Source organism: Podarcis bocagei (assembly GCF_964188305.1).
Source record: "Podarcis bocagei genome assembly, chromosome: 14".
NCBI classification, from domain to species: Eukaryota; Metazoa; Chordata; class Lepidosauria; order Squamata; family Lacertidae; genus Podarcis; species Podarcis bocagei.
In genome coordinates this window covers 54,706,155-54,728,967 of record NC_138139.1, presented here as the reverse complement: position 1 = coordinate 54,728,967, position 22,813 = coordinate 54,706,155, and the positions used below count along the sequence as shown (strand labels likewise).

The 22,813-nt window shown below is 50.5% G+C and overlaps 1 protein-coding gene across 3 annotated transcripts in view; it reads left to right on the top strand.

Moving 5' to 3' along the window:
- TNRC18 (trinucleotide repeat containing 18) overlaps positions 1 to 22,813 on the top strand; it is a 118,871-nt gene that overhangs the window by 32,019 nt on the left and 64,039 nt on the right. For all 3 annotated transcript variants that reach the window (XM_081169316.1, XM_081169315.1, XM_081169314.1), the window contains exons 2-3: positions 12,032 to 12,157; positions 14,161 to 16,011. In XM_081169316.1, coding sequence (XP_081025442.1) covers positions 12,032 to 12,157; positions 14,161 to 16,011 — 1,977 coding nt within the window. The remainder of the gene's footprint in view (positions 1 to 12,031; positions 12,158 to 14,160; positions 16,012 to 22,813) is intronic.

Here is a 22,813-nt window from a genome sequence, read left to right as displayed (position 1 = left end):
GACCCCTCTCTGGGCATCTTAGTCCTCCATCATCGCATCAAGGGATGTAAATGCAGGGCTGAATGCAGATATACAGTGGTCCCTTGGTTCTCAAACTTAACCCGTTCCGGAAATCCATTCCAAAACCAAAGTGTTCCAAAACCAAGGTGTGCTTTCCCATAGAAAGTAATGCAAAATGGATTAATCCATGCCAGACTTTTAAGAACAACCCCTAAAAGAGCAATTTAACATGAATTTTACTATCTAAAGAGACCATTGATCCATAAAATCCATAAAACAATCAATCAATCAATCAATCAGTAGCTGAACTGTGTTCCACGCAGTCACAAAAACAAACTCAAAAGAGACACTAAAACAAAAACGCAAAATAAATAGCAATAACAGACATTGTAACACTCAAAATAGAAGTGTGGCACTCAAATCGGAAGCATAACACTCAAAACGGAGGACGTTTGGCTTCTGGAAAAAGTTTGCAAACTGGAACACTTACTTCCGGGTTTGCAGTGTTCGGGTTCCAAGTTGTTTGAGAACCAAGGTACCACTGTATATGAATGTGCTACAGGCTTTCCAAAGGCCACTCAAATGGAACTCACAGACCACTGTTTAAAAACCTCTGCCTTAGTTCATAGTTGATACCATTTCTACTGTGTGTGATTCTCCTCCTTGCAAGCTGCAGTCAAGCAATGTAGTTGACATCGTAGAATTTTAGCCTTGGAAGGAACCCCGAGGGTCATCTAGTCCAACCCCCCTTGCAAATAAGACATTGTGTTGTGGCGACCTAGATTTAAGGGGCCATTTGGCACCTACCTTAATATATCTGGATTTCTGACACCGATAGTCATAGAAGCACCTCATTCTGGCTCGTGTTAACCGATGAGAGAGTCCATCTTCATGCTGCTCATAGTTAGACTGTGGAACTCCCTCCCACAGGAGGCAGTGATGCTCACCAGCTTTCGTGGCTTTAAGAGCACATTGGGCAAATGGATGGAGGAGAGGGATTTTGGTGGCGTGGGAAACAGGCAAAGGGGAAAGGTGCCTTTTTGAGATCACCCCCTCTCCTCCTGCCCCTTTTCGCAGAGCTCCTAGGTGCCTTACCCATTCCTTAGCTGCCTTTGTGGAGCATCAATCATGGATTCTTTGCAGGAGACCCACAGTTGGCCTCTGCGCAAACTTATGGGGTCTGGATTCCAACCCGTCTGTGTCATCACATTCCCGTTCCACAAGGAGCCTTCCTCCGAGAGAAGCGCTCCCTTGCCTATTCCTGAGGGTCAAATACAGCTCTTTTTTGGGGGGGGGGAGATGCTGGCAAGCTGATGGCATTCTGTGGAAGGTGGAAACATCTGCCCCTGCCTGGGTGCAGATGGTGCCTCTGGGTCTGTGGCTGGGAGGGACTTGGATGACCCCGGGAAAGACGTTCGGCAAAAAGGCTCCCTTTGCAGCCTTCCAGAGCCATCTCCTTGCCTGTTCCCTGCATTGAAAGGCATTGGGGGAAGTTCGCAGCTGGGCAAATCTTCAGGCGGCTCCCATCCCTTGAAATAAAAAGGTAAAGGGACCCCTGACCGTTAGGTCCAGTCGTGACCGACTCTGGGGTTGCGGCGCTCATCTCACTTTACTGGCCGAGAGAGCTGGCGTACAGCTTCCGGGTCATGTGGCCAGCAGGACTAAGCCGCTTCTGGCGAACCAGAGCAGCGCATGGAAACGCCGTTTACCTTCCCGCCGGAGTGGGTGCTCAAGAAGAAGGACCATGAGTGTGATCCAACAGGCTCTTGGTATGTGAATGCCAGGGGGGAGAGAGCAGTCTGCATGCTGATTCTTCCCTGCAGATCACCCCCCACCCCAACACGTGGCTGCTTAGCACCTCAGAAGCTGCAGCCTTGCACCTGCCCAATGCAGGCTGCAGCACCTGTGACTGAGCTGTGTTTCATGGTGCAAGCGGACGCGGCTGGCCACGGCCACAGCAGGGTCTTGGACTAGGCAGTCCAGGCTCTTGTCATGTTTCTCCATGGAGGAGGAGTGCCTGCGAAGCCAGGCATTTTGCAGAACGAGTCCCCCTCCCCAAAGATGAATCACGAGTAATTTAAACCTCCCTTGTTCCTCGGTGTTCCTTGTCCATCGAATGGGGTTAATGAGCCTGACCTACTTTGGGAGAAATTGGGAGGAGAGCCTGCGAGGGCTGATGTTGCAAGAAGTTGGCAAACCCACCCGTCTCGTCCCTGGAAAAAGAAATCTTAATCTTTGTTCCTCTTTCTAAACACGAAAGGGCGGGGTTAATTTGTGTGTTTGTGAGATGTATATATATATATATATATCTGACTCACCAACAGGAGAGGAAGCATCCGGTCTTGAGATTAGGAATCAACAGGCCACAGAAACTGCATGGAAGAAAAAGGACTTAGCGGGTGGCTGTGCTTTCAAAGATGGGAGCGAAGAGTGAAGCTGCAATTGTCCCGGCACCCAGATTTGCCCAAATCCTGCATGTGCAGCAAACACCAATCGCTGTGTGTGCAGAAAACCCCTTGCACCCATCTCCTTTCTTGCCCCCTTCCAGGGACTGGGAAGTCGCAGGGCCCACTTGTCCTCCTGCGCGGTCAGCAAGATTGCTAAAGTCTTGCGCTTGTTTGGAGTTATGTAACCCTTAGGAGGTTTCAAAATTCTTGTTTGTGTCTACAGATGAAATGTCTGGTCTGAGAAGGGGGGGGGGGGAAGGTTGCGATTTCTTCCTTTCTGTTGGTTGGGTGCCTTTGGCCCATTGTCCAGACCCGGCCTGTGGGTGCCTGCTAGCTGGTTTGCCAAATAGGAAAGGGGTCAAGGCTGGGAGGGATGGAGAAAGCCATTCTTTTTATATATATATACATTTTTATTAGTTTTTTAACATACCATTTTCAACAGTAATTAAACACACTTTTACATCTTATTCAAATTTTTTTTGACTTCCATCAGTCCTGTCTGAAAATTTTCCAATTAATTTCTTAGTATGCATTTCTTATTTTCCCTATTACATTTCAAACTCATAACCAATATCTCTATCTTTTTCTACTTTGTAACACTTTGTATAGTTCTCCTTACAAAACTTCTTGTAGTCCAACTAACGTAATTTGTTGATTACAGTTGCTCTTCAAATAGTTCATATACTTCTTCCAATCTTCTGTAAATCTCTGGTCCCGTAGGTTTCAAATCCTTCCTGTCATTTTGTCCAATTCCGCGTAGTCCATTAATTTCGTCTGCCATTCTTCTTTCGTCGGAATTTCTTCTTGCTTCCATTTCTGGGCTAACAGTACTCTTGCCGCTATTGTTGCATGTAAGAACAGTTTGACATCTTGTCTATTAATGTCTTGGCCTATTATACCAAGTAAAGATGCTTCTGGGGTTTTTTTAAGAATGTATATTTCAACATCCTTTTCATCTCATTATATATCATTTCCCAGAAGTTCTTTACTTTCCTACATTCACAGGGATAGAGAAAGTCATTCAGCCTATTTCTTTTCCTTCCTGCACAGCCAATCTGGGCCAAAACTGGTCCCACAACCCCATAGCCTCCCCATGGGATTTCCAGTGTCTAAATTAATCGAGAGGGGCAGTCTCCAGGTTTAATGCAGTGGTAGAATAATCTCCAGATGGCCCCCTGGACTAATCATTTGGACAGACAAATGCCTGGGCAGATGTTTAGCAAAGGAATTTAAAATCAAGCTGCCATGCTCCTGATGCCATTGCATATTAATCTATGGTGCGACCGCATTTGGGGTGCTGTGCACAGTTCTGGGCACCTCAAAAAGGATCTTGAAGGGTTGGAAGAGGTTCTGAAAAGGGCCACCAAAATGATTGAGGGGGTGGAGAGCAGCCCTATGAGGAACGGTTGCAGCCTTTGGGACTTCCTAGTTTAGAGAAGAGGCCAGGCTGAGGTGACACAGATTTGTAAAACTACGCCTGGCATGGAGAAAGGGGAAAGGGCTTCCTCTTCTCTCATGACGCGGGAACTCGTGTTAAGCAAGAGTTGTTGGGCAGTGGCACAAGCCTCCCTTGGGAGATGGTGGACTTTCCTTCCTTGGAGGTTTTTAAGCAGAAGTTGAATAGCCATCTGCCATGGATGCTTTAGCTGAGATTCCTGCGTTGCAGGGGGTTGGATTAGATTATTATTATTATTATTAATCTATTATTTATGCCCCACCCATCTGGCTGGGTTTCCCCAGCCACTCTGGGCGGCTTTCAACAAAACACTAAAATACAATAACCTATTAAACATTAAAAGCTTCCCTAAACAGGGCTGCCTTCAGATGTCTTCTAAAAGTTTGGTAGTTATTTTTCTTTTTGACAACTGGTGGGAGGGTGTTCCACAGGGAGAGCGCCACTGCTGAGAAGGCCCTCTGCCTGGTTCCCTGTAACTTGGCTTCTCGCAGTGAGGGAACCGCCAGAAGGCCCTCGGCGCTGGACCTCAGTGTCTGGGCAGAACGATGGGGGTGGAGATGCTCCTTCGGGTATCCTTGGCAGAGGCTGTTTAGGGCTTTCAAGGTCAGCACCAACACTTTGAATGGTGCTCAGAAACGTACTGGGAGCCAGTGTAGGTCTTTCAGGACCGGTGTTATGTGGTCTTGGCGGCCGCTCCCAGTCACCAGTCTAGCTGCCGCGTTCTGGATTAATTGTAGTTTCTGGGTCACCTTCAAAGGTAGCCCCACATAGAGTGCATTGAAGTAGTCCAAGCGAGAGATAACCAGAGCATTCACCACTCTGGCAAGAGAGTCCGCGGGCAGGGAGGGTCTCATCCTGCGTACCAGATGCAGCTGGTAGACAGCTGCCCTGGACACAGAATTGACCTGTGCCTCCATGGACAGCTGTGAGTCCAGAATGACTCCCAGGCTGCGCACCTGGTCCTTCGGGGCACAGTTACCCCATTCAGGACCAGGGAGTCTTCCACACCTGCCCGCCTCCTGTCCCCCAAGAACAGTACTTCTGTCTTGTCAGGATTCAACCTCAATCTGTTAACCGCCATCCATCCTCCTTGGACTCTTGGGGGACCCTTCCAACCAGGGTGGCTAAAATAAATAAATAAATCAGATTTTTCTTTATTTAAATCAGATTTTTCTTTATTTAAATCAGATTTTTAAAATAAAATGCTTTTGGAGGAAAAAATCTTTCTAAAGATAGTTTTCTATTTAGCTTTGACTAGACTTAACCGTCCAGGGGTCCTTTAATTTTAAAAGGTAAAGGTAAAGGACCCCTGACAGTTAAGTCCAGTAGCAAACGACTCTGGGGTTGCGGCACTCATCTCGCTGTACTGGCCGGAGCTATTTATCTACTTGCACTTTGATGTGCTTTCAAACTGCTAGGAGCAGGGACCGACCGACGGGAGCTCACCCCGTTGCAGGGATTTGAACCACCAACCTTCTGTTCAGCAAGCCCTAGGCTTTGTGGTTTAACCCACAGCGCCACCCGCGTCCCTTTACCTTTGTTGTTGTTTAGTCGTTTAGTCGTGTCCGACTCTTCGTGACCCCCTGGACCAGAGCACGCCAGGCCCTCCTGTCTTCCACTGCCTCCCGCAGTTTGGTGAAACTCATGCTGGTCGCTTCGAGAACACTGTCCCACCATCTCGTCCTCTGTCGTCCCCTTCTCCTTGTGCCCTCTATCTTTCCCAACATCAGGGTCTTTTACAGGGAGTCTTCTCTTCTCATGAGGTGGCCAAAGTCTTGGAGCCTCAGCTTCAGGATCCGTCCTTCCAGTGAGCACTCAGGGCTGATTTCCTTCAGAATGGAGAGGTTTGATCTTCTGGCAGTCCATGGGACTCTCAAGAGTCTCCACCAGCACCAGAATTCAAAAGCGTCCATTCTTTGGCGATCAGCCTTCTTGATGGTCCAGCTCTCACTTCCATACATCACTACTGGGAAAACCAGAGCTTTAACTATATGGACCTTTGTTGGCAAAGTGATGTCTCTGCTTTTCCCTTTCCCTTTCCCTAATGTTGAAATATCCAGGACAGGTAAAAGAAAGAACTTCGCTTCAAACTTTGGAACTCACTGCTGCAGGAGAGAAGAGGGCTCTGGTGCCCCTATTCTGCTTGTGGGTTTCCCACAGGCGGCTATGGCAAGAATAGGATGCTGGACCATGGGCCTGATCCTGCCGGGCTCTTCTGTGTTCTTATTCTGCCGGAGTCTCTGGCTCCAGACCCCTGCCCCCGTCTCTGGGAGGGGTCTCTTTCATCCCTCTGTGCTGCTAATGAGGAGGAGATGGTGGGGGGCTCTCGGAAACCGCCTTTGCCCCAAACTTGGGACTACCTGCCCCCCCCCCACTTGGGGGAATGAGCATCTTGACTGCTTTCAAGGAATCCAAACTCCTCCTGGAACAACTGCTCCAGGAACGAGGGGGTGGGATTCTGGCCTGGCTCCTCTCGCCTTGCCGATCAGTTTCCTTGTAAAACAGAATTGGAAGCCACAGAGCATTCCAGAGGCTGCTGTCTACAGTCCAAGGAGTAAGCTACAGACCATTAAAAAAGGGAAGAAGAAAAAAAATGAGTCGTTCATAAGCTACGTGTAACTTCCTTTCCAGCCCCTCTGTTTAAATTCAGCCCCCCCCTCAAAAAACCTTAACATCGTGTGTGCCGAGAACCGTTGCCTATTTCTCCTTTTGGAGTAAATGGCAAAACTTGCACAAATGGGAATAATATCAAGAGGCAGGGAGTTCCAAAGTGCGGGTGCTGCCACACGAAACAATTGAGTTCTTAGAGATGCACAACATGTCTTATGGGGCATCTGTAGCAGTCAACTAGACATATATGGGGTGAGGAGTTCTCACAGAATGTATATTTTATACAGTGAACCTGCCACTTAGATGATGATGATGATGATGATGATGATGATGATTTAGTACATTTCCGAGCACAATTCAAAGTGTTGGTGCTGACCTTGAAAGCCCTAAACGGCCTCAGCCCAGTAGACCTGAAGGAGCGTCTCCACCCCCATCGTTCTGCCCAGACACTCAGGTCCAGCTCCGAGGGCCTTCTGGCGGTTCCCTCCCTGCGAGAAGCGAGGTTTCAGGGAACCAGGCAGAGGGCCTTCTCGGTGGTGGCGCCTGCCCTGTGGAACGCCCTCCCATCAGATGTCAAGGAAATCAACAACTATCTGACTTTTAGAAGACATCTGAAGGCAGCCCTGTTTAGGGAAGTGTTTGATGTTTTATTGTGCTTTTAATATTCTGTTGGGAGCCGCCCAGAGCAGCGGCGTAGCGTGAGTTGTCAGCACCCGGGGCAACGCAAGTAATTTGCGCCCCCTAACCCGGGGCAAGGCAAGTAATTTGCGCCCCCCCAACCCCTAACCTGCGAGTTGCCGCCGCTGGCGCTGCCGCGCAAACAACGCTGCTTGCCCGGAGGAGGATGGAGGCAGAAGCAGCCGCCGCCTGTGGCTGGGCCGAGGGGATGGCGGCGGCGGCAGGGTGCAGAGGCTGCCCGTGCCCGGCCAGGCGCCGGTGGCGGCGTCGGCGCTGCTGCAGCGGCTGCTCCTCCTGCGAGCAGTGAGCGGAGCGCAGCCACAGCGACGGCGGGGGGCGCGCGCGCTAGGGCGCAAGGCTGGCGGTGGCGGCGGGGAGCCCGGCGGAGGAAGGAACTTGTCCCTTCCCTCTGGACTCGCGCCCCCCCCAGATGTTGCGCCCGGTGCGGTCGGCACCCCTGGCACCCCCCACGCTACGCCACTGGCCCAGAGTGTCTGGGGGAAACCCAGTCAGATGAGCGGGGGATAAATTAATAATAATAATAATAATAATAATAATAATAATAATAATAATAATAATAATAATAATAATTTTCTTTTGCTCGTTGTGAGGAAGGACAGAGAGGATGCCCACCTGTGCCCAAGGAACACCTGGGAGGCCTAGCCGAGAGTCGTGGTGCAACAAATCTATTGATTTGCACTTATCTCCCACTTTAATTTCCAGGGAGCTCAAAGTAGTGTACATGGCTCTTGCCTCCTCATTTTAATCCCTACCAGAACCCTGTGAGGTAGGTTCAACCAGGAGGCACAGTGTCTGGCTCAACACAGAGTTCCTCATGGCCGAGTCAGGATTCGAACCCGGGTCTCCCTGGGTCCTAGTCCGAAACTCTAACCCAGCATTTCTGAACTGTGGGTCTCTAGATGTTGTTGGACTACAACTCCCATCATGAGGCCCAAGGTTGATCCAACCACTACAACACCCTGGAGGAATGAGCGATTCAACCATGAGCAGGAATGTCACAATGAGATACAGGGATCTGTGAAGGCGGAGAGGAGCAATGAGTGGTCCAAGGTCATCCCGGGAGCTTCAGCGTGGCTGAGCGTGGATTCGAACCTTGGTCTCGATGCACCAGGTCAGCCGTGGGGAACTTTTGGCCCTCCAGATGTTGTTAAACTACAGCTCCCAACATCCCTGGGTGCCGGCCATGCTTGCTAGGGCTGGGGGCGGGGCAGGGAGAATCGTAGTTCAATGATGCTTGGAAGGGCCAAAGGTTCCCCACTCCAAAAGATAAATGTACTGGTTCTGTGCATTTTGCAGAACCCACCTGCCTGTCTTTAGATGTGTTTTCACAGAACGGTAGAGTAGGAGGGGGTGCTGAGGGTCATCTAATCCAGCCCCCTTTAATGCAGGGATCTCAGCTGAAGTTTCCATGACAGACAGTCATCCAACCTCCTGCAAATGAGATTCCACAACCTCCAGAGGGAGTTGGTTCCACTGTCAAACAGCTCTCACTGTCAGAAAGTCCTTCCTGATGTTGAGTCGGAGTCTCCTATCTTGCAACTTGAATCCATTGGTTTGAGTCTTACCCTTCGGAGCAACAGAAAACAAGCTTGCTTCCTCTTGCAGCTCTTGTGAAGATGTTGATCGTATCTCCTCTCAAGTCTCCTTTACTTCTAGGCTAAACCTGCCCAACTCCCTCAACCGCTCCTCATAAGGCTTGGCTTCCAGACTGTCTCACCAGAGTGGTGCATGCTCCAGTTATCGCTTGGACTACTGCAATGCTCTCTACGTGGGGCTACCTTTGAAGGTGACCCTGAAACTACAATTAATCTAGAATGCAGCAGCTAGACTGGTGACTGGGAGTGGCCACCGGGACCACATAACACTGGTTCTGAGAGATCTGCATTGGCTCCCAGTATGTTTCAGAGCACAATTCAAAGTGTTGGTGCTGACCTTGAAAGCCCTAAACAGCCTTGGCTCAGTAGACCTGAAGGAGCGTCTCCACCCCCATCGTTCTGCCCGGACACTTGAGGTCCAGCTCCGAGGGCCTTCTGGCTGTTCCCTCCCTGTGAGAAGTGAGGTTGCAGAGAACCAGGCAGAGGGCCTTCTCGGTGGTAGCGCCCTCCCTGTGGAACGCCCTCTCTCCAGATGTCAAAGAGAAAAACGACTACCAGACTTTCAGAAGACATCTGAAGGCAGCCCTGTTCAGGGAAGCTTTTAATGTTTAATATGTTATTGTATTTTAATATTCTGTTGGAAGCCGCCCAGAGTGGCTGGGGAAGCCCAGCCAGGTGGGTGGGGTATAAATAATAAATTATTATTATCATTATATTATCTTGGTTGCCCTCTTCTGCACACCTTCCAGCTTGTCAACCTCTTAAATTGTGGTGCCCAGATCTCAACACAGGACTCCAGATGTGGTCCGACTGAGGCAGAATAGAGCAGCTCCCTTGATCTGGACACTGGACTTCTGTTGATGCAGCCTGGAAGAGGATTAGCTAATGTTCTCCTTATTGCAACTCCGAGGCCTGTGCAAATCCGTTCTCAGATTGCATAACGCAGCCTCTGTGTTATTTTGCAAGGATCTGTGGTTTCCTGGGCAGCTAAGGCTCCCGGTTCAGCCGTGCCCCAAACCCGGCCACCTGTTCCTCCAGAAGACCACCATTCTGCTGCCATTCCGGACCACGAAAGCCACGTTTGTTTCATTCAAGATACGAGACACTCAAAGCTTGCGGACGTGCTTCCTCTGTCGCCGGATCCGGCCGCGGTGTGCAGGCAGGGCGCTAGGGAGGAAGCAGGCTGAAGCATGTTCGAGGATGTTGCTGCCATGCGCCACGGCACCTGCTTCCCTTCTGCAGCCACAGGCCCGTCATTGTGGCCGACGCGGTTGCGCAGCAGGATTAAGCAAGACTCGCTTCCATTGCGTGGTTCCTGCCTGCCTGCTGCTTTTCGGTGAAATACCGCTAACAGGCGCCGCCGTCCCCAGTTTTTCTGCATGCTTTTTGGGGGAGGCAGGGCAGATGTGGTCAGAGCAAAAAGCCAGCAAGCCAAAGCAGCCTTAACTTGGTTCCTTCCCTTGGCTGGGGTGAAAGGGAGTCCACCACAGACAGGTGGCCATCTGTCATAAGAACATAAGAGAAGCCCGCTGGATCAGGCCAATGGCCCGTCCAGTCCAGCACTCCGTTCTCACAGGGGTTGAACAGTTGCCTGTGCGAATCCAGAATGCAGGATTCTCCCATCCTGTGGTTTCCAGGGACTGGTCTTTTGAAGCATTGCTTGGAGGCGGTTGGGGGATGGATGGCGGCTAACAGATTGAGGCTGAATCCCGCCTGGTTCCCTGAAACCTCGCTTCTCGCAGGGAGGGAACCGCCAGAAGGCCCTCAGAGCTGGACCTCAGTGTCCGGGCAGAACGATGGGGGTGGAGACGCTTCTTCAGGTCTATAGGGTCGATGCCGAGCACCCCAAGCACCCCCAAAGTCGGTGTGTCAGTGGCCTGTTGCCTCCGATATTGGGACAGGAATTTCCGTAAACTGATGTTCTGGGATGAGGGCCCCTTTGTTTTCACTGTCCAGAATCTGTTTGCTGGGTGGCCTCAAGACCGAGGGGAGGATGAAAGCTTCTCTCTTTCCCAACAGGCAGAATTTCAAAGACTTCAGGCGCAGAAGGCATAGTCCATTTTGCAATTCTAGCCCGTTTCAGTCATCATTTAATAGCACCGCACGCAGGCGTTACATCAGATTCTCTCCCTCCTCATTCAATCCCCGCAACAACCCTCTGAGGCAGGCTAGGAGGAGAGTTGGTGACTGAGCTCAGGGTTACTGAGTGAGCTTCGTGGCCTAGTGGGGATTCGAATCCTGGTCTCTCCTAGATACGAGTCCGACATAATAACCTCTACGCTGCTCTCACTGAATGCATGAGATGAACACGGTGCTGAATGTATGGGGTGCCCAGAGGGACATTTGTGTGCGTTTGCAGCTCAGAAGCATTTCATTTTCTCGATTTCAACCATAGGGCTGGTTGGAATCGCACAAGTTAAATCAAAGCAAGACATGCGATTCCTGCATTGCAGGGGGTTGGAATAGATGACCTCTGGGGGTATCGTGCAACTCTGTGAAGCTTAAAACCTCTTTGGTTTAGGATGATCTCGCAAGATCTTGTGGGATGACCCCTAGCACTCCCGTTTAAAAACGTGGATGCCTTTTCTTCTGAATATTTTGTAATATTCTGGGAATACTTTCAGGCTAGTATCCCTGAAGCATTAGGGTATCCGACTACACCCTTAGAACCCAAAATATTTCTGCTGGATAATCTAAAAGATGTTATTCTGGAAAATAATCAACAAATAGTGTTAATAGCTGCTGCTAAGATTATAACACCAAAAATGCGGGGTGGGGAATATAATACTATACCTGAATGGATTAAGAACATTTTATCCTTAGTAATTTATGACTAAGGCAACTTATTACAAAATAATACATATAGACCGGCGTAACAGGTTCATGGGGGGAAAAGGGCATTTTTTTGGCAAAGTTTTGGAACAACAAAGTCAATGACAGCAGCCAACTTCATGCTGCTTTCAGCCTGCTGCGGCAGTATTTCTGCATGCTCTTTATCTTTGGTTTATTCTTCATCATAATAAAATTAGGAATGCATTTTTAGAACGTTCCTGTGCTGTGTTCTATGCTGGATTAAACGGATGTCGTTTAACCACTCTTGCGTGTCACTTTGAGTTGCATGGGTTTCTAAAAACCAATCAATGTGCTTAATTAATAATAATAATAATATTAATAATAATAATAATAAGGTTTACACCTGACTTTCCTCTATCTCTCCTTTCCAGGATTCTCCCACCTTCCCAACGGTCTGTATCCCTCATACATTCCTCTGAGCCACCTGGAGCCTCACAACAGTGGCAGCCCCTTGCTTGCTCAGCTGGGACAGCACAGCCTCTTTGAGTCTCCAAAAGGTGAGTTCGGCTCCCCCCCCCTCTTTGTCCTGTGCCCCCAAATGCCCCTGGGAAGCCCCCAAATGGCACAGATGCAGAACACACACAAACCCGCCCTGTGGTTGCTCACCATCACTGATGATGATGATAATCAGGGCTGCCTTCAGATGTCTTCTAAAAGTTTGGTGGTAGTTCTCTTTGACATCTGACAAGAGGGCGTTCATACGTCCGGATTTCTGCCAGGGCGCTGTTCACGAGGGTCGAATACTGGCTTTGTCAAGGGAATTCTGGACGTATGGCAACCCTAAATAGGAGCAGGCCTTGGAGATGGAGGTTAATTGGGAGAAGAAGAAGAAGAAGAAGAAGAATTTATTTATACCCCACACATCTGCCTGGGTTTCCCCAGCCACTCTGGGCGGCTTTCAACAAAATATTAAAATACAATAATATCCTTCAGATATTAAAAGCTTCCCTAAACAGGGCTGCCTTCAAATGTCTTCTAAAAGTTTGGTAGTTGTTTTTTCCTTTGACTGATAAGAGGGCGTTCCACAGGGTGGGTGCCACCACCAAGAAGGCCCTGTAACTTGGCTTCTTGCAGTGAGGGAACTGCCAGAAGGCCCTTGGAGCTGGACCTCAGTGTCTGGGCTGGATGATGGGGGTGGAGATGGTCTTTCAGGTCTACTGGACCGAGGCTGTTTAGGGCTTTCAAGGTCAGCACCAACACTTTGAATTGTGCTCGGAAACGTACTGGGAGCCAGTGTAGGTCTTTCAGGACCGGTGTTATGTGGTCTCAACAGCCACTCCCAGTCACCAGTCCAGCTGCCACATGACTGGGTGCCTCTGGTCCTGGAACTGCACCTGGGCACCATGAGGACTAGTGGCCTGAGATGGCTCCTTCCTTCTCCTTGCATTTGCCTGATCCTCCTTTTTGCAGCTGCCTAAGCTGGTCGCCTGTTGCCTCCCATCTTGGGGCAGGAATTTCTGCTCTGGGAGGAGGGCAGGCTCGCATTTCCCCATCCAGAATCTGTTTTCTGGGTGGCTTCCAGACTTATTGGAGGAGAAAAGCTGCTCTCTCTCCTCAATTTCCTCCCAAAACAGGCATAATTTCAAAGACTTTTGTCACAGAAGGCACGGTCCATTTCAGGCACATGGTCTTATCCCTCCCATTTGCTCCCCACAACAACCGTGAGGCAGGTTAGGCTGAGAGAGGCATTGACTGGCTCCAGGTCACACACTGAGCTTTGTCATGGCCAGGTGGGGAATTCGAACCCAGGTTTCTCCCAGCTCTTAGTACCGCCCTCTAACCATTGCACCCCACTGGCTGAATGAATATGGTGTTGAATGTATATGGAATGTGCATAGAGACATTTGCATGGTGCAGGATGAGTGCATCTCACATGGTTGAAATTGTGCAAATCATATCCAAATAAGGCAGAAAGCTTAACCCCTTTTCCCCACCACCTGCCAGGTCAACTTGGGGTTCCCCGACACATAACGATATTTTGTTGTATTTTTCCATTTTTTAATTATTGAATTTCAAAATACTAATCCACATGAAAAGGAAAAAGCAAGCGTCTCAGGGATACAGAAGCTAAAGTAAATGAAAGTCATTAGGGTCTGAGAACTCTGCCCCCCAAAACCAAACCAAAATAATCTCTCTTCAGTATTGGGAACTAACGGGGTACTAACCCAAGGCAAACTATAATACACTTTGCCATTAACGTTGCCGTGTTTGCTTTATTACATTAACTTGTTTACTTTCTGTGTTACAGGGTACAGATGGTGTGAAATAAAAAACCCAAAACCCCAAACCCATCTCTGCTCTCTATATGCCAATCTGTGCCATAAACAAATCCCTGCCATGTTCTTCATTGTTATGCATATACAATTAAGTCATGCCGCATTTCGTTGGAATTATCGCATTGTTTGGGTCCCTGTGGCACTTTGAATCTGTGCAATCATGTTTCCTGTGCAAGCTCTCGCCCTCGCTTGGGGTTGCCTAAGTCTGTTCCTTGTTTTTGCAGATGGGTTTTATCTTGGCGGCCACGCAGGGCAGCCCCCCTTGCACCCCCAGGCTGCCCCCTTGAGGACGGCAGCCGGCCACGGACCCAGCGCCCTCCACCGCGAGAAGGAGCTTGGGCACCTGCCCAGGGCCTCGAAGGATGGTGCCAGGGACGTTGGCAAGGAGCGGGCATGCCGGGGCGACGTCCTTTTGGCCGGCCCGAAGAAAGAGGGCAAGGCCCGGGAGGAGCCCAGGCCACACAGCGTGGTGGACCTCACCCAGGACGCCAAGCCCGACAGCGACAGGAAAGTGAGCGGCCCCGAGAAGGGTGCCAGGGCCGGGGAGCAGCCGCTGCCCCCCTTCCTGGCTGAGCACGTGCCGAGTCGCGGCGCCCACGGCGGAGAACCAAAGTTCAAGAACCCGCTGCAGACCTCCTCGCTCAGCAACTGCAATGGCGGAGGGGACCCTCTGGGGAAAGCGCTGGGCTCGGAGCAGGACCGCTGCGCCAGGGACCCCACGCGGCACGACGAGAACATGAGGCCTTCCTCGCACTCGGAGCGGCTGCGGAGGGGGGATTCCGGGGCGGGGGCCGCTGCCTTGCACGTGGCCTGCAGCTGCCCCTCTCCGGGCCAGCCGGGGAAGCTGGCCCCCGCTTCCTCCGCCTTCCCCCCGCAGCCGGTCCATTCCAACATGTACACCATCTTCCCTCTGGCGAAGGAGGCCGGCAGGGAGCACAAGGTCATTGCGCCCACCTTTGTGCCTTCCGTGGAGGCTTATGACGAGCGCACCGGGCCCATCCAGATCGCCTCGCAGGCCCGGGACAACGGCGGCGGCAAGGTGAAGGAGAAGGACCCGCCGGCCGCCCGGGTGGGCGTCCTCCAGGCCTTGCCTGAGAGGTGCCTGGGTGACGGCGCCCGCAGCCTGCTGCCCCCGGACTTTGCGGCACACGGCGAAGCCAAGAGGATGGAGGTTTTGCGCGAGAAGGGCTCCGTCATCCGAGCCACCTCCACGGCGCTCAGGAAGCAGGGGCCCCCAGAGACGTTCCTCAGCAGGCCCCGGCTCGGCTCCCCTGAAAGCAGGGGCAACTTCCTCGCCTCCAAAGACTTGCTCAAGCCGGGCTCGGAGTCAGAGCATCGCTCCTGCGAGCGGGAGCGGTTTCCGCGGCCCGGCTGCAAGGACGCGGCGAAGATCTATGGCACTTTGGACAGTTCTTCCTCCTCTTCCTCTTCTTCTTTGTCGTCCGCCTCATCCCGGGGGCAGCACCACGACCACGGCCAGCCCCCAAAGCCCTCCGAGCAGAAATGGAAGCCTTTCGACATGGGCAACTTTGCCACCACGCAGATGGCGGTCTTGGCGGCACAGCACAACCAGGCCAGCCGGGCGGAGGAGGAAGCCAAGAAGGCGTACCTCGACCCCGGAGGCCTGCAGAGGACCGTGGTGACGGCGACTCGGAGCGCGGAAGGCCTCCATCCTACCTCTCACGGAGAAGGCTCGGCCATGCAGAGCCTCATCAAGTACAGCGGCAGCTTTGCCAAGGAGGCGGCAGCGGCTCGGTCGGGCAGCGGCAAGAAGAGCCCCTTTGGCGGTTTGGGGCACATGAAGGCTGACCCCTCCCTGCAGGCCTCGGCCAGGATCCAGCAGCTGCTGCCCCACCAGGCCAGCAAACAGCTGAAGAAGGAGCCTGAACGCCCGGAGAGCGCCAAGTCCTTTGGGCGCGAGAGCATCGGGTCGCAGGGCGAGGGGGAGGTGCGCCACCTCCCGGTGGGCATTGCCGTGGCCGTGGCAAGGCAGAAGGACAACAGTGGCGGCGGTGGCAAGGTGGGGCCGGGATTGGCGGACCGCGATCGCGCCCTCTCCCTGGGCAACGTCAAAGGTAGGTCACCTGATGGGGAGGCTGGGTGGGCATTCTCTGGCAGGTAGCAGGTGATGGTAGAATTGTAGGAAAGGCCAGAGATTTTCCTGCCAGGAATACTGCCAATAGAAATAAAGCAAAATACAAGACCGCTGCTTACGTATTCAGTTACGGCAGCAAGAATACTGATAGCCACAAGTTGGAAATGTGAAACATCACCTACAATAATAGATCGGCAATCACTCATGCTAGAGTACTTTCAATTAGCAAAGCTGACCGGAAAAATCAGAGGGGCCTCAAATCAAAAAATATTTAGAGAATGGAGACTATTCAAAGAATATATAAGATTATATTGTAAAAATGACGTAATCCTAGCAGAACCGAATGATACTTTGTATATAATAAACAAATGGAATAAATATACTAGAAATGTAAACAGGAAAAGTTATAAAACAAGCTGTGCGATAAAATTAAGACAATAGAAAAAGTACAAGAAGAATGATTGGAAGTTTCTTTCAGAAGACTTCATTAGAAAAGACAGGATGTTATAGCCAATGTTCATCTCTTATTGTTAACTCTTCTTTGCTTTTTTATTTTCTTTATTTTTTTATTTTTTTTATTTTATATTTTTGTGTTTAATTTTGCTGTAACTATGTGTAATGTATATATAAGATGATATTTTAAATCAATAAAGATGAATTTATACATATATATATATTTTTAAAAGAATTGTCGGGTGGATGGAGGGGAACCGAAAGCTCAGCTCATGCAACTCCCTGCAATGCAGAAATTAGATCAGGGGTCAGCAGAGTTTTGTGGCTTGGGCCGGTTCGCAGTCCCGCAGATGCCATGGTGGGCTGGAGTGCGTGCGCATGCACAAACGCTATTTCCCAATGGGAAGCCAGCCACCATTGCAAAAAGCGGTCCCTGCTCTGCTCTGTGCCAGTTTAGATAGATGATAGAGTTTAGATGATAGATAGGTGTGTGTGTGTGTGTGTGTGTGTGTGTGTGTGTGTGTGTGTGTGTGTGTCTGGGCAAAATGGAGGCTTGTTCTTTTGTTGGTGCTGGGAAAATCCATTTCTGGGTGTCTTGTTCCATTTTCAATGTTCAGCTGTTGTCCAAGAGTGTTCTTTGCCTAACCATAGCTTGCCCAAGAGTGAAAAACAGGTCTGGCTCAAAACCTCTGCATTATTGCACGGGAGCCAACCAAGCGGGCAACGGGGGTCCACGGGCCGGTTAAATGACCCCCCATGAGCCGTTTGTGGCCCATGGGCCTTAGGTGGCTGACCCCTGAATTAGATGGATTGGGCTGGATGGGCGCTGCTTGTGGGGCTGTGCCCAGCGGGTGTGGCACAGCTGCTGTGGGTTCATAGATTCAGAAGGGGCCTCAGAGCTCACCCAGCTCACTGCCAAAGCTAGATGGCTGTGGCTGAGGCTGGCGGCCGGACACTCTAGTCCCCATGCCTAGGGAGTGTTAGGTAAGCCAAGACAGGTGTGTTGTGCTGCAGTGTCTAGCAGGTGTGGGGCGATGTGCTGGTGGGCTTCTGTTGGCCATGAGAGGGGGCTCTGGTGCCTAGCAAGGCCTGCTGGTCTTTCCCAGGACTGTACGATGCAAAACGAGTGATGCAAAAAAAAATGAGCTTTATGGACATTTGGGTTTGTAGTTTACAGGCAGATTTCAGTATTTTCATGTTGCGGAATTAAGATTATCCTTTCTTTTTGAGTTCACAGCACACACACACACACACCACATCCAACTCATTGATCCTACGGAATATATGGGTTTTTTTGTGGTTTCGCAAAGACGCCTTGAGTTGCCTGTGGCGAGAGAAGGCGGCTGATAAATTTAATAACCAATAGTGATAGTAATAACTCCCTAGGCCGGAAGGGTGTGTGTTTAAGTCTGAAAGCTCTCCTGGCATGCAAAGGGTTTGTTTCTGACCTTTGCAGACATCCCAAAGTCCTTGCGCAGAGACGTGGCTGGTCACTTGCGAAGGGCTCTCTCCTTTGTTTTTGAAAGGCTCTGAGCTCCTCTCTCAAACAAGCACCCCTTTATCTGTGAACTGCCACATTTAATTTTTATGAGAGGTGCTGTAATCACCCGTGGCTCTTCCCATACTGAGCGGAGGCTGGTCAGATTTTTATTTCCCACGAGGTAGAAACTGATGCAACAGGCCAGGAGGGCATCCCCTGAACTTGCAATGAATGAGACTGGCCATTGGGTGTCACTGCCGTATCACAAAAAGGAGTAAACGGTTATTATTTTTGAGAGAGAAAATATGTGCAGTATTCACTGTATATGAGAGAGACTGCCTGGCCGTATATATGCTTACTCATGAGAAAGCTCTACTGTGCTCAGTGGGGAATGATGCAAAATGACCGCCGGTTCCTTCTAGCTGGGTCAGTCCTACGTTTTGAAAAACAAATCTCCCCTTGACCACTGCTGCTAAAAACAAGCTGAAAATCTGCCGTTGGTGCCAGTAGCCATCTTTTAGCCTGAGTAATTGTGAGGGTTGTGTCTGTGTGCAGCTGCAAATGTCACTTAAGTTCTCTGTAATGTTGGTCACTCGCTGCTTCTTCTTCTTTTTTTGGAGAAAAGCAATTTATTGGAAGTGTTGGCTGAGCCAGGAGGCTGGCGTTCAGCTGGTTTTTGATGGGTCTGGGATATAGGCAGGGCCAGTGGATTTGGCAGGTTCACCCCGTGGCAAAGCCCAGCATTTTTTGGCCGGTTGTGGGGCACTTTGGGGTAGGTGTGGAGTGAAGCACAAAACCTGTTTATTCAGCTGATGTGCGTGTCTAAAGAAGTGGTTTTTTGGGGGGAGGGAGCAAGAATAAGACTTGATCTAGCAACTGGACCTAAAAAAACTGATTTGTTTTCTGTTTGCTTGGCTGACAACCTGTGTGCGCGTGTGTATTTTATTTTAATTTTTAAAGGCATAAACTCCAGCTGTGCATATTTATCCAGGACAGTCCCCGTTTCGCAGTCCTGCCTCTGGAATATCTGCATCCCTGTTCAGCTTTGCTGGGTCATTTGAGGAAAATTGTCTTGGAGCTGTGCCAAAGAGCCCCACTTCTTCCTCGAGAACTCCTAGTAGAAGTTAGGTTCCTGAATGATGTGTTGGCAGTGGTGGTGGAGCAGGGGTCAGCAACCACAAGCGGCCCCTGGACTCCCGCTGCCAGCTCGGTCGGCTCCCGTGCGCCACGCTAAATGGGTGCAGAGCAGAGCGGGCACCGCCTTCCGTGACGCTGGCTGGCTTCTCATTGGTTGCAGGAAGCTCCTGCAGCCAATGGGAAGCTGCGCGCACCTCCTCTGCACCAGACGAAGCGCCAGAAATAGCGTTTGTGCATGTGTACAAGCATGTGTCCCCCCTCTGGCCCACTGCGGCGTCTGAGGGACTGTGAACCCGCCCAAAGCTCAAAAACTTTGCCGACCCCTGTGGTAGAGGATAAACCTGATTTTTTGGTGTCAATGCAGCGTTCGGTGCACAGCCTGCCATTTTGCACTATACACGGGTACATTTTGAATGATAGATAGACAGGCAGACAGACAGACAGAGGGATGATAGATAGATGATAGATGTTAGAGTGAGTGAGTTGTTTCTGGGCAAAATGGAGACTAGATCTTTCGTTGGTGCTGGTAAAATCCATTTCTGGGTGTCCTTGTTCTGTTTTCAATGTTCAGCTGTTGTCCAAGAGTATTCTTTGCCTAACCGTAGCTTGCCCAAGAGTGAAAAACAGGTCTTGCTCAAAACCTCTGCATTATTGCACTTATTTTAAAGCCGGACGTAGCTATTTGCTGCATTTTGTGGAAACGGCCCTGAAATCACTTCAATGTGATGTGTACTATGTGGAGATCTTGAGCAACCGGCTCCTCCTAGCGAGGGAGTGGAAATGTGACCATGGGATGATCTGTGGCAATAGGCCGCTGAGAACAAAATGGCGCTGGTTGAGCTCAGGTGAGGAGCAAAAGGAAGTAGGAACATGACCAGAGAGCCTACCTACATACCACGAAAGGTCCCTCCTACCAGCGGCAACTGTGAACATTTAATGGGTTATTTTGTTAGACGGAGAATCTGGTTCAAATGTTGTCTGGCCTTTTTGGTCCCAGCAGCCCTGTGTGGGTACCACAAATAATAATAATAATAAAAATAATAAAAATCACATGAATGAGCCACACTGGATTCCACCATAAACTTGGAAGCAGCCCTAGAAGGGGAAGGCAGGAAGCTGCCATATAATGGGTGAACCCATTGAACCATCGAGCGCAGCATTCTTGGCCCTGAACGGCAGCAGCTCTGGAGAGTCTTGGCCAAGAGTCTTTTCACAGGGTTTGCGACTTGGTTCCTTTTAAACAACAGATGCTCAGAACCAAAGCTGGGATAGTCTATATGCAAACCATGTGGTCTACTGCTGAGCAGTGGTTTTAAAAAAATAATGTATTAGGGGACATGGGGTCCCCTTTTTCTAGCATAATGAGCCAAAATGAGCCGCTGTTTTGTGGCACTTGTAATAATAATAAAAAATTTTATTTATACCCCGCCCTCCCCAGCCAAGACCCGGGCTCAGGGCGGCTAATGCCAGGTATAAAAATCATTGATTTAAATACAACTTAAAAACAATATTAAAGTACAACATTAAAATGCAGCCTCATTTCAGTAGAAACTCAAATCAAAAACTTTTTGGGATGAGAACGTCAAATCTTCACCAGGGTTTTGAGTTGTACATAGGTGTGCTGTGCAACAGAGAAGGAAAAGGAAAGAGAGACATGATGAAAAAATCAAACCCGTAGCAGAATTAACTGACAACTCGCATTACTGTTGGGTTTGAAGGGTCAGGGAGTCCGGTCCATTTGCCAAATTGAACAGAAGCTTTGCACAAAATATTAGAGCGTGAATTATGTGCAGCAGCGCTGTGTGAGGCTGAAAGCCTTTGTGGTGTTAACATAACTGGATAGAACTCTCACAAAATTAAGACCGTGTGGTCTGTTCACCTCCCTACTCCGTGAGAAAAAGTATTTACAGTGGAACCTCGGTTTTCGAGTGTCTTGGTAGCCAAACATTTCGGCTTTCAAATGCCCAAAACCCGGAAGTAATTGCCTCTCTTTCTGAACGCTTTTCAGAAGCCGGACAGCTTCCGAGGTGCGTTTCTCAATGGAATTTGCTGACCGCCCTGTGCGCCTTGGTTGTCTGACGGTTCGGAAGTCGAATGGTCTTCTGGAAAGAATTACGTTTGACAACCGAGGTTCCACTGTGTTGCCCACTGGCTGGTTTTTAAGTTTAGGAGCCCCACATGAAAAATGACCCGTATTGTTAAAATGCACACAGGATTTGGCTCAGAAAGGGATTTTTGCACACTGACTGAGGTTGCTGAGATTTGGGAGCGGCTGGTGCATGCATTTGCGTGTGAGAGAGGTAGAGCCAAGAGCGAAGGCATCTTAATTCTAGAATTTGCAGAGCACTCCTTAAATTCCCAGTGGTACCTCTGGTTGCGAACAGGATCCGTTCTGGAGGCCTGTTCGCAACCTGAAAAGAACGCAACCTGCCTCTGCGCACGTGCGGGTCGCGATCTACTGCTTTTGCACATGCGCGTGATGTCATTTTGCACATCTGTGCATGTGTGAGCGGCGAAACCCAGAAGTAACCCATTCCATTACTTCCGGGTCACCGCGGGACGCAACCTGAAAATGCGCAACCCGAAGCAAACATAACTTGAGGTATGGCTGTATAGCCAAGAGGAGCAGGACTCTAGCCAGCCGAGGATGCTGTTCCTTGCCGCCAGCTCTCAAGGCATGCGCCTTCCCATGCTTGCTGGTGGCCCTGCAGGCTGCCTGCCTCTCCTTCCTTCCCTGGCCACTCCAAGATGCGCTGCTGACGCTCTCTGAGGCAGATGCGTTGGGCCTGGCAGAGCGAACCCTCCCTCCTTGCGCTTCAGAAAGGGAGAGGCAGACTTGGACGTATCCATCAGTCCGTCTGCCACCGACGGCCAGGCCAGCGCTTTTGTTCCGGGGCCTCGTTTTTTTCTGGCAGACGTCCCCCTGCTCCGCCTCGCACCCGGTTCCCACAGCACCCCCCTTCCCCGACCCACTGCTTTGGCTGGAGCCAGGAGACTGGGAGGGGTGGTGGCTGGGAGCCCACGGAGGGGATTTGTTTGTCTGAGCTGGTTTGGAGAGAGGGCCCCCCAACCCTTGCTCTGCACCGCAGCCCACCCCTCCCCGGCCGCGTTAAACATAATTTACTGAGCAGAACTAAAAGCCTGCAAACAAGGCTTGCATTCTGCCAGGCTGCCCGGGCCGTTGCTAAGCGATGGAATTGGCTTTCAGAAAGAAAACAAGGCCTGCCTTTCTCTCCAGCCACGTCCGCCCCCTTTCCCCTCGTCCCGGTGTGCCAAGAGACGTTTTCGCTAATAACATTAGTTCGCTTGCGCCGAGTGGAGGGCGCTTGAATGCTCTGAACCGTCCCCCCCCACCCTTAAGAGAAAAGCCCAGGCTTTACTTGGCTAATCTCCTCGTATTTGGCAAGTAAACCTATACTCCTTTAATGCCGGGCATCGGTTCCCGAGGCAACGGGGGCCAGGGTTGCTCCCCACCCCTCTGGCTTTAGCCTGCACATAACTGATTGAATCTCGAAGGCGCTTCGTGCGTCAAACGCCGGGCATATTTTATCGAGACAAGACCGGCCATTGAGTCGCCGGAGACAATTGCCAGCTTGTAAATTGCAGGGGGGGGGGCCTATCTTGTTGCAGGAATGGGGTGGGTGACATTTATGAGCAAGTGGGGGGGGAGAGCAAAGAGTATGCTGGCTGTTATCCACCCCCCCTCCTTATT